Raw genomic sequence first — 11,591 nt, 5'->3', positions numbered from 1 at the left:
CTAACACAGTAGAGTTTCATAATGCCTTAGAGAACACCAATTTGATGCTTTGGGTTTTAATGTGTTGGTACTAAATTTTCAAACTCAGGCCAACTTAGAAATGTCTTCATATTGAATTCTTTCAACTCTGCGTCCTTTTAAAGGGCCCTAAAATGAAAATAAATTTTTAGTAGGTTAAAAACATATATGTACTTAAAAGATGAACATAACATCATATTTAAGGACATAAATTTACCCTTTCCCAATCGTCACAGTACTATTAAGGTAGCTAATATGTTCACCCTTCCATACATTTTAAAATTCATCTACAACATTCTTGTTGATTAGCATATTTTCTTCAACTGTATTTGAAAGAATTCGGGAAAGCTGTATTAACGTGTACTGAGGCAGAGATCTGGAGCCCATCATTGTCTCCTCTGCTCCCTTGACAAATAGTTATTGGTGTGGCCCTAAGACAGTGCTCTAAACAGTGGAAGCAAAGAGAGATGATGCTGATCACTTCCAGGACAAGGCACTAAAATCCTCCTCAAGCTGTCCATCATTCCCACCTCATTTGGCCAGCCAGATCCACACAAACATGGCAATCAAAGGAGTCACTTGTGGAAGATGGTCAAGTTAGGTGTTAGAAGGACTCTTGGGCTTACAAATAATCACCCCTTAGAAAAAGGTCATCCCCTGTTCAAGCATTTGCACTTGTAGAATGAAAAGTTAACTTATATCATATTTGTGCTACTATTTTACAACTAAAAGTATTACTTTAAGTAATATAAACACTCTAGTTTGCCTGGGTTAGCTGTGACAGGCTGGCCTATATTACAGAAAATAAATCCAACTTGAAATATATTTTCTTCTTTCCTTCATACCCAACTAAAAGGGAAAGAAGATATAATTAAAGATAATACCAACAGGTATTGGTATAAAGTCTGATATAACCTGGGAAGATGGCAGTGAAGAATGGGAGCTCTAGAGCCAGATCGTGTTAGTTCAAAGCTCACTTATCATACATAATTGGGCTGTTGGAAGAAATAAATTATACAAAACAGATAAAGTGCTTAGAAAACTATCCACAATCTAATAGGAGTATGAGCACAACTATAAACTTCCATTACTATTAAATCTTTTGGTTAAAGTTTACCAACTTTATAGATCAATTTTATCAAGTTTTACCAATCTTTTGGTAAAAGTTGATGATTTCCCTTGCAAACTCTTAAGACGATCACAATGACAGTGGCTTCATATAGTGACTTTTAAAATGGGAACCATACCTTCCCTTAAAAATGTTTAAAAAGATGGCAAACAACAAATGCTGGCAACGTTGTGGAGAAAATGAAACCCTTATTCACTGTTGGTAGAAGCATAAAATGGTGCAACCACTATGGAAAGCAGTACGGAGCTTTCTCAAAAAGTTGCAAATAGAAATACCATTTGACCGAACAATTCCACTACTGGGAATATACCCTGAAGAGACCATAGCTGACATCCAAGCAGATACATACACACCCAGGTTTATTGCTGCTTTGTTCACAATAGCAAAGATCTGGAAACAACCCAAGTGCCCACCAACAAACAGACAGAGAAACTGTGGTATATTCACATAATGAAATACTATGCTGCCTTGAGAAACAAGGAACTCATGAAATATACAAAATGGATGACTCTGGAGGACATTATGCGGAATGAAATATCTCAGTCACAAAAGGACAAATACTACATAGTGACTTAAGTTAATCTGTAAATGTCTCTGACAAATCAGAATCCCTTTTCCTTCCTCATCTTACAGTTTATTGTTGGTGAGTGACAGGTTCTAGATAACTACTCCCAGGGACAGAAAAAAACCCCTGCTATATGTATTTAAAGAACGTTCTTTGCAACATTTAAATTACATGTACTCTAAAACAGACCCCTGTGAACTCCACGAAAGAGCGTAAGTTTGGCAATTATATCCACTGTACTGGAGAGGAAAAAAGTGTCACTTGGAAGTAATGATAATGTGATTTAGTACTTTAGAAACTGAAAGAGAATTAGATCATTATGAGAAAGGTAAGTTTCAGGCCCTTCCTTCAAAGATAGCATAGACCTCACTTGGCCTGACTCAGAAGACCTATCAGTGAACTGCCAGTTTTCAATCAATAAGCACTTTTATTCATGTCAGAGATTTTTAAATTAATTAATTCTTGATCTTTGCTAATGCTTTATTAAAGGGGGACTTTAAAAAAAAAAGTTGATCTCTATAGCTCTTTCACCACTACCTATCACTGTAATTCCTCTATTATTTTAATATACAAATGGTTTTATATTAGAAAAGGCTGACCATTAAAAAAAGGTCAGGGCACAAAACTGTATATACAGCATATAATCTTATAAAAGACTGGAAAGAAACAGATCAAAATATTAATGACATGGATGCTTATGGATCATTTCTTACATTACTTCTACAAACCTGGATTTTTCCGTTTTATACAGTAAGTATGTTTATTCTTGGAGAACTAGAGAATCAAATGTCTTAGTAATGGCTACGTCATTAGAGCAAACAAGCTTAGAGATTTCCAAATAGGAGAGAAGGTGAACAGAAGGCACACTCTAAAATAAAACAAAGACCTAGCCAAGGAAAAAAGAACATACAAAGTACCTTTTTTTTAAAAATTATTATTTTTGTATGAGTGGACCGTAAAATCAGATCTGACTAGTACAGGAGGAGATTGTCCCTCCTTCCCCGGCAGAGAATCTGGTGGATTTGAACCGTGCACCTCTGGGATTGTAGTTGCAGGTCCTTGCCACTAGGCCACAAGAGCTCCCCTGAAAAGCTGCATTTTAAAATGTCTATCTTTATGAAAACATACTTACAGTTTCTATAACTATAGTAGCCGAAAAAGTCTTCTCATTGATGGATTCTAGAGTGCCTTCATTTCCTCTGTAGCCTCCATTTAAAACCAGAATTCTTTTTCCTAGCATAGAAAACAATATATAACATGTCATAAACAGAATATCCCCATTTCCTTTCTCATCTCATTTCAGTCATTATAAAATGCCATTATGTTGAATGAATGTAACTAAAACAGAACACTTCACTTAGAAGTTTTAATTATTTAGTAACAGTGTAATATTCCAGTGTGAATAAAGAATATTTTATTATAATACTTAATATTATAAACTCATTTATTTTTAAAGTAAGATGTCTTTATTTTAGACAATAAGGAACCTGGAGGATATACTCAGTTCAGAAATAAACAGAAAGCTGAGCTTACTTTTTCTTTTTTCAAAATTCTCAAAACAACTTGGCAACAAAAATTTAAACACATTTCTACTATATGCTTTAGCTATTTTATTTCTAAGTATTTACCTAACAGAAGTCATAAGTCCACATAAAACCCTGTACATGAATGTTCACAGCAGCTTTATTTATAATAGCCAAAAACTGTAAACCCAAAAGTCAGCCAAGGGATGAATGGATAAACAATCTGTGGAATATTCCTACTACTCCACAGAATAGTATGAGTTACTATTAGCACAGAGAGGAAAGGACTATGGACATGTGAAACAGCATGGATGAATCTAAAGTTATTCAATTACGCTGAGTAAGAAAAAAAAACCAAGACATACTCTTAAGAAATAGGACATGATTTCAAGTTTAGAAAATTTAAGAAATGCAAACTATCTAATAGCAATAGAAGGCAGATCAGTGGTTGGCTGAGAATATAAAGGAAGAACAAAGAGGAGGGATTATAAAGAAGGAAATGAGGAAAACTTAGGGGCAATATATATTCATATCTTCATTGCAGTGACAGTTTCACATGTGAAAAGGTACCCAACATTATTATTTGTCAATTATTCTTCATTAAAAGTAAAAAAAAAAAAAACCAAAACATGAACAATCTGTAAGGTAAGTTTTCTTTTATGGGCATGGGAAAGTGTAAGGTGGTGAAATTAAAAAAAATAAATAAATAAATGTGGACATTATAAAGGCTGATGTTATCATTGAGACTAAGTATCCAAATGATAAAGCCAATTAAAGGGAAAAATGCAAAAGAATAGATTTTTCATGTTACTACCTAGGCAGCTAACACAAACATAATCTTAATATAATTGATTTTAACTACAAATGTCTATGCTTCAGTAAAAAAGAATGTATTCTCTAAAAAAAAAATCAGAAATTTCATTCATGCCTCAAAACAGTTTTAAGAAATAAATGATAAGCTAGTTATCTGAAGTCAAATAAGGACTAGTTCTATTGGCAGCTATATTTCTTAAAAAATAAAAATAAAAAAGGAAACTCCTATCCATAATCATTAAAGTAATGTAAAAAAGCTATGGTTTTATGAATGTAATTACTCATTCTGATGGCATACTACACAATAAATGTCCTGAAAAACAATTTACCTGGTGCTGGTATTACAGTTTCTAGATGAGTTTGGTCAAGTTTCAGCTTTTCTCCAGAATCAAGCATCTTGACAACAGCTGTATATTTGTCAATTACTTCCTGTTATGTAAAAGAATATTCTTATTAAATGAATATAAATTTAAAAGGACAAAAATAAATAGAATGGAAAAATTAAGTTCCAATCAAAACATAAAAGTCAACTCCTTCTATAAATAACACTGTATTCTAGATTCCATATACAGTTTTTCTCAGTTTGAGTTCACAGTCAAGAACTCAACGTAATGTCTAGCCACGGTTTTCAACTAGAAAGACTCTTAAGAGACAAATAAGCTTGAAGATATGGCCTGATCATGTGATGCATTACATAGTAAGCTGCAAATCAAAAAGGTCATCAGCTGAATCATTAGCTGATCTTTAGGAGAAAAGTCTGCTTTAAGATTTACTCTTTGGAGGCAAGGATTCTGAGGCTCCATCTAACATACTTTGTTGGACATGTTGTAAGGAGAGACCAGTCCTTGGAGAAGGACATCATGCTTGGGAGGGTAGAGGGACAGCGCAGGAGGGGAAGGCTCTCTATGAGGTGGATTGGTTCAGTGACTGGGATAATTGGGATGGGAGTGTCAGAGACAGTGTGACTGGCATAGGACAGAGCAGGGTTTAGGGCTGCTGTACATAGGGTGGCTATGAGTCGCTAGCGACTCGACGGCACATAACAACAACAACATACCTGACGGAGAGTTGCTGTGAGTTGGCATCAACTCGAAAGCAATGAGTGGTGTGTTTAAATAGTAATTCATGCATACACAAAGCTAGGTGCTAGAATGAACTCATATTCACGGAGGGGCGATAAGAACTAAAGTATTGATAGGTTGCTTTTATGTACTGTCGAGTTGGAACCGATGAACAGCTGACCCTGCAGTAGGTTTTCAGAGGCAGTTACTTGCACAGTAGATTGCCCACCTTTCTCCCAAGCAGCGGCTGGTGGACTTGAAATGTGTACCATACTGGGTTGGCTGGGCAGTTCCTTACCACTAAGCCACCAGTGCTCCCTAGAGCATTGACATATATGTTAAAATCTTAGAACAATCAGAACAGAAGATACCTGAGAAATTAGGCAAAATACAAAAAGCAACTCTTGAGAACTCTGGTGATATAATCATAGTATCCATCATTAACAAAGAATAATCTTACTATGAAAGCATGCATACTGAATTGTCTAAGAAATATCAATAGGATGCTGGATATGCATATACAATTTGCCCAAGAAAGAAAACAGACCAAAGTGAAGTATATACCCATAGGCATTCAGTCAGTTCCACCTCACAGTAAGGCTCCGTCATTCAGTCAGTTCCACCTCATAGTAAGCCTCCGTCAGGTTTCTGAGGCTGCACATCTTTCCAGGAGGAGACTGTCAATTTTTCTCCCAGAGAGCAGCTGAAGGACTTAACTACTCACCTGCTATCACTGCTCCTTTAAAGTATATACTACAGGTCAAATGGAAACATTTCTCCAGTAAATATAATTACAGCTTTAATTTTATGAAGCCATCAAGAATTATAATACTTCTGCTAACAAGGTCTCAGTTTCAGGAGACATAAAAATAGTTTTACAGAGTCATCCATCACCTTTTGTCTACAAATTCTACTCATAATAGTGTCATGTCCTTACCTTAACAATACCCTTTTTCTTATGATATTTCTCTCCAAGTTTTCTGGTTATAATTTTTACAATGATTTCCTACAAAAATAGCATAAAAATAAAGATGAAAAGTGCAACACAAAAAAAGAAAAACAAAAAAAAATTAAAAAAAAAAAAAAAAAAAGTGCAACATAAATTATCTTCTCTATTTTATTTCTTAATTTATGTCATGCTTTATTAAAGAAGGTATGGGTTTCTTGAAACATTAGACAGGAAACTTAGAAAGCAACAAGTTTATGTTAATGGGGCAACAACTCAGAAAAAGGTTAGAATGGTTGCACAACTCCAACTCAAAGACTGTAATCATTCGCACACAGAGAAAACACTGAATTAGTGTTATGTTCTATTGTCTGTATTTGCAACAATAATAAAAATTAAGGAGTGCTTGTTGTTACTCTTAGGCGCCGGTGAGTAGCAACTAGTTCATAGAGAACCCTGTGAACAGCTCTGAATTCTGTATCCTCCTGAATCACTTGGGCCTATTGCTTTGGTCTCTGTTATCGACCATCTTGTGGAGGGTTATTGGTCTTTCACTTTTCAATTAATGCCAAAGCAGTTTTTCTTATTTAGCCAGAGAAATTCTATGCTAAATCTTTTTAAAGCCTTTATGCATTCATATTTTGGTCATTTCAAAACAATTTATATCATAGTGCTTACTGACCCTTGCCACTAATAGTTCTATTAAAAGTATTTCTTTCCTGAGTTTAAAAGGTAAAGCTCTACAAGTTTGTCTCTATGCATTGCTAGTTATTTTAACAAGTATTTCCCATTTCAAGACAAGACAGGTTGTCAGATCTATGGAATCTTCAGTTTCAACATAACATCCAGTAAAAAATGAATGATATGGAAAAAAATTTCAAATTTACTATTATGAAAATATTATCCAACAGAAAATAAAATTTAATTAGAATTATTATCAACAGGAAGATATTTTATTGAGTTAATTAAAACATGAAATGCTTTGCCTTTATTTCCTTATGTTTGTTTTCTTTTTCTTTTAAACAATGTTGTAACCATGAACACACATCAGAATCATAGGAGAAGTTTGTGAAAAATAAACACTTCATCCCAAGAGACCATACTAGGGTAGTATGTAATTTGAAATTCTGAAACACCAGCTGGTTAAAAATATTGCTTTAAATAAGCAATTTGTTGTTGTGAGGTGCTATTGAGTTGAGTCTGACTCTAAGTGACCTTATGAACAACAGATTGGAATCCTTTCCTATCCTGTGTCATCCTCATCATCTCTGATACAATATAACCTCAGGAGCCATAAACTGAAGACAAATACTTCTGCATTTATAATTCTATCTTTTAATCACATTTATGAAAACAAGACCTTTGTCTTATGGCAAAAGTTGAAAATTTTTGAAAAGTTGAAAGTCTTCAGTTTAAAGTGTTCAGTAATAAATTTAGCATTAAATTCACAGAACACTACTAGCCTGTAAGAGAAAGTAATCCAACCACACTGAACAGGTGAAAGGTAGGACTGTCTGAAATGACTGCATGATTAGACATTCTATGTATAAGAATTAACAACTGGAATAAGACATATATTACAAAGGGAACTGGAGGGGGGGAGGTAGGAAAACGTGTAACAGTGAATGAATGATAACCTATTAAATTGTCACTATGATTACAATTAAAAACAAGAACATACAAATGCAAAAATTCATCATGGCTCTAAGTCCAGCTTTATAATTTATATATACTAGATAATTTAGCTATTCACTCTAAGTACTATTTCAATCTTTAGATCACCCACTTAACGGTACACTTGGAGCTTAAGAAATGCCAGTTGAACACTTACAGGCTGTAGCCAGTAGTCTGTTCGAGCAGTTCTTTTCTTTTCTTCTTCAATCTAAAGAAAACAGAAAACAATTATAGAATTATCTTTTTAAAAAGCTTCAATTACTTTCATATGCAAAAGAAAAACATATATTTAGCAAAAGAATACCGTAAAACACACCCTTCACAGGTTATATAATTCAAAGGCTCCAATAAATGCAAACAATCATTATTTGAAATTAGCTTTTCCTAAAGTTTTTATTATATCATTCCCCTGCTAAGTTAATTGGCAGTTCATAAACTGTACCTCCATGATTTCATCAAGTGCAGATTTCTTTTTCTTCGCTCTTGACTGAGCAGAGCTATGGGAAGACTCTTTACGCTTCAAAGATGCTGCACTCCCAACTGTCTTCAATGCACTTGGCCCTAGAGCACTGATGAAAAGAAAAACCATTCTCATTATCAACTACACACAGCTAGCTGCTCTGTAATCATTTATCCATATTTATTACATAAATAATACATTTAGATTATAAATGATATATATCATCGTAGGGGAGGAACTATACATTTTTTCTTACTGTAAAGTAGCTATAGCTATCTCATGATTCACACAAAACAAATGTTCAGTACTGCTCACTGAAAGTGTCTTACAGTTTAATAATTTATCATACTTACTAAAAATGAAACATAGGATAAAACTTGTACAAAATTAACATGAAGATAAAAACAAAACAAGGTCTGATTAGTAAAGAATACAGTAGAAGTATTATTTTTCTATATTTCTAATATTACACTTATGAGCACCAAGTTAATTACTTAACTTAACTACTACAAGGCTTACCAGAAATTTTTTAATGACATCTAACATAGGTGCTAATTTTGCCTTCTGATCAATATTAAAGACATTTTCAAGTCATTCTGTTGAATCAGCTTGCCCATTTCCTTCAATATTCCTGGTCATTTATTTTGTCATGCAAGTAAGAACTAGCCCATACCCTAACTACAATGCCAAGTTAGGTCTTAAACAGTGTGTAAAATACTAAATAGCACAGAAAGAATCATTTAGCCTAAAACTTATTTCCAGCAGATAATAGTATCATACCTTGTCTTACATATTGTTTAACCACAGTAACAATGCATTATCTATTACAAATGTTTAACAGATACTTGATGAAAGAATGTCAGAATAATAAAAAAAAAAGAACATGAAAAGTAGAAATGAAATTTCTACTGAAATTTCATGAAATTGAAAAGTAGATTGATTGTTGAGTATCCACTACACCACAGTTTGGCAAACTATAGTTTGTGAACCAAATTAAGTCTGCTGCCCGTTTTTGTAAATAAGGTTTTACTGGAATACAGCAATGCTCATTCATTTATATAATGTCAGTTGTTTTCTTATTATAGCAGTGGTTGAAATAAAGACATATGGTCACTCAAGTTTAAAATATTTACCATCTGGCCTTTTACAGAAAAATTTTGCCAACCCTAGTTCTGTACTGTATCACTTAGAAGGGAAAGCAGTTTTATATTGAGTGCCTTAGAAAGTCATAGTATAGTAAGTATACAACAACAGCAAATGTATCTCTCAGCTGACATTTAGATTGTGGTAAGTGTATCAAGATAAAATAAACAATATTGCCACTTAGTCACACTCACTCATTGCCACCAAGTGAGAATTGACTCATGAGTGACCCTTCCACTGGGTTTCTGAGGCTGTAAATAGCCCAGGAGTCACTGTGCTATTTTTCTCCCTTGGAGCCACTAGTGGATTCAAACTGCCAGAGAATGAGTCCATCGCATTAGTGGCACAAACTTTACAGATTATGCTACCAGAGGTCCCTAAACAATAGTAAAATAAAAACCCAAACCCAAACCCACTGTCACTGAGTCAGTTCCAACTCATCTTGTCTCTCCACCAGGTTTCTAAGGCAGGAAATCTTTATAGGAGGAAACCGCCCATCTTTCTCCCTAAGAGGTGCTGGTGTGTTCAAACTGCTGACATTTCAGTAATTAGTTCAATAAGCTGCACACTACACCACCAGAGCTCCTTACAGAGAAAGACTCATGGAGAATGAATCTTTATAAATGGAAAGCATTTTATCAAAATGAGCTTTCCTCAAAAGCCATAATTATCTTACCGAGGACAAATAACAGAACACTTAGTACCAAAACCAACAAAAGCCATAAAGAAAGAAAATTACAACGAGAAAAATACAATGCACAATATAAAATTGCAAATAAAATTAAATGACCAATAGTTTACAAAAATCCCAATGTTTTAAGAGAAAACATGTAGCTCACCTTGTTTTAGATGATGCTGAGACTGCTGAGCTACGTGCTACTTTACTGAAAGTAAAGGCTCAGTGATCAATTGTACAGCCAACAATTGGGATCCTTAGAGGATGATGCTGAGACTGCTGAACTACATGCTCCTTTATTCAAATTAAATGCAACTTAAGGCAAGAAGAAAAAGGTTATTTCACACATATTTCAGGAAAATTGTAACAACCGTATCAGATTAATTTACTGCAATATCTTCTCACACAAAAAAATTATGCACATTTGGATTAAATGAGTTAAAAGTGCCCTATGCAGATACTACAAATCTGTCAAATATGCTAGACTGAGGGGGTAGCAGGAAGTGCTGCTTGCTTTCCCACTCCACTCCCTGTCTTCTCCCTTGGTGATAATGTTGCTGGTGTGTGTTGTCAAATTAGAACTGGCCCACAGCTAACCCGCCAGCAGGTTTTCAGGGGCAGTCAACTGCTAGGGAGGAGACTGCCCATCCTTCTCCTGGGGAGCAGCTGGTGAATTAGAACCGTGTGCCTTTGGGATTGCAGCACAGCCTTCTTATCACTAGGTCACCAGAGCTCCTTCTCTTGTCAATAGGACTCCATATTCTCAGGTGTTAATACCTGTCACATGTGACTCAGGGAAGGTCACACCATCTTCAGCTCTGGAATAAATTTTGTGTAAGTCAATCAGAATGATTCCATTCCTCTTTCTACTATTTTTTGGGGGGGTTGTGGCAGTTTTAAATAACCAGTATCATTCAAAATTGAGTCTGTTAAGGAGAGAGTGGCTTTTAATACATTGTTGACTGGGGTGCTCCAAGAGATGTTCTTTCCTTGTCTGGTCAATGCTGTGCCCAGATACTGATGGCTGGAATGTAACGGCAGCCACCTTGTGTCCAGCTACTAGTACTATGGTGTCTAGAATGGCCCTACCTCTGACATTCTTGATAGGGCAAGAAAATACATTTCCTTACTGCTTAGGCTAATTTTAGTCATTACTGTTAGTTAATAGCTGAAGATATTACATTCAGCTCATTAACATTACCTTTTTGTTTTATAAATGAAAAAAAATCAGATCTAAACAGATTAAATGTCTTTTTCTCAAACATGCTAAGTTTTAGCAGTGTCACAACAAAAGTAACCATGCTTAAAAATAAACAAATGGGAAACAAACCAAAGGGAAAAAACCGAAAACTACCTTTCTCTTCTTCGTTTTCTCTGCTTAATTCCGTAAAAACAGGAGCTTCCTACAAAAATAAACACATGTGAAGATTTTAGTTCAAAGTATATTTATTTTCTATATGCAATAGTTCTAAATTACTACTACTGCTGTCGCAAAACAGCTTTAAAAGACAACTCTCAAAAAGACTGAGATGCTAAATAAGAAATTTTATGTACTGCAAATATCTACCACTTTAGAATTAATG

At 34.6% G+C, this 11,591-nt stretch overlaps 1 protein-coding gene across 1 annotated transcript in view; it reads right to left on the bottom strand.

Annotated features, from left to right (window-relative positions):
* Positions 1 to 84: 84 nt before the first annotated feature.
* KIN (KIN, antigenic determinant of recA protein homolog (mouse)) overlaps positions 85 to 11,591 on the bottom strand; it is a 28,004-nt gene continuing 16,497 nt past the window's right edge. The window contains exons 6-13 of the mRNA XM_006891855.1: positions 11,363 to 11,411; positions 10,248 to 10,323; positions 8,172 to 8,298; positions 7,887 to 7,937; positions 6,047 to 6,115; positions 4,378 to 4,477; positions 2,845 to 2,945; positions 85 to 147 (exon numbers count right to left, since the gene is read on the bottom strand). Coding sequence (XP_006891917.1) covers positions 85 to 147; positions 2,845 to 2,945; positions 4,378 to 4,477; positions 6,047 to 6,115; positions 7,887 to 7,937; positions 8,172 to 8,298; positions 10,248 to 10,323; positions 11,363 to 11,411 — 636 coding nt within the window. The remainder of the gene's footprint in view (positions 148 to 2,844; positions 2,946 to 4,377; positions 4,478 to 6,046; positions 6,116 to 7,886; positions 7,938 to 8,171; positions 8,299 to 10,247; positions 10,324 to 11,362; positions 11,412 to 11,591) is intronic.

The sequence above is a fragment of the Elephantulus edwardii genome, unplaced genomic scaffold (assembly GCF_000299155.1).
Source record: "Elephantulus edwardii isolate Elephantulus edwardi_28Jun2011 unplaced genomic scaffold, EleEdw1.0 scaffold00105, whole genome shotgun sequence".
NCBI classification, from domain to species: domain Eukaryota; kingdom Metazoa; phylum Chordata; class Mammalia; order Macroscelidea; family Macroscelididae; genus Elephantulus; species Elephantulus edwardii.
Note: the sequence above shows the minus strand (reverse complement) of the source record. Positions and strands in the feature narration are given on the sequence as shown.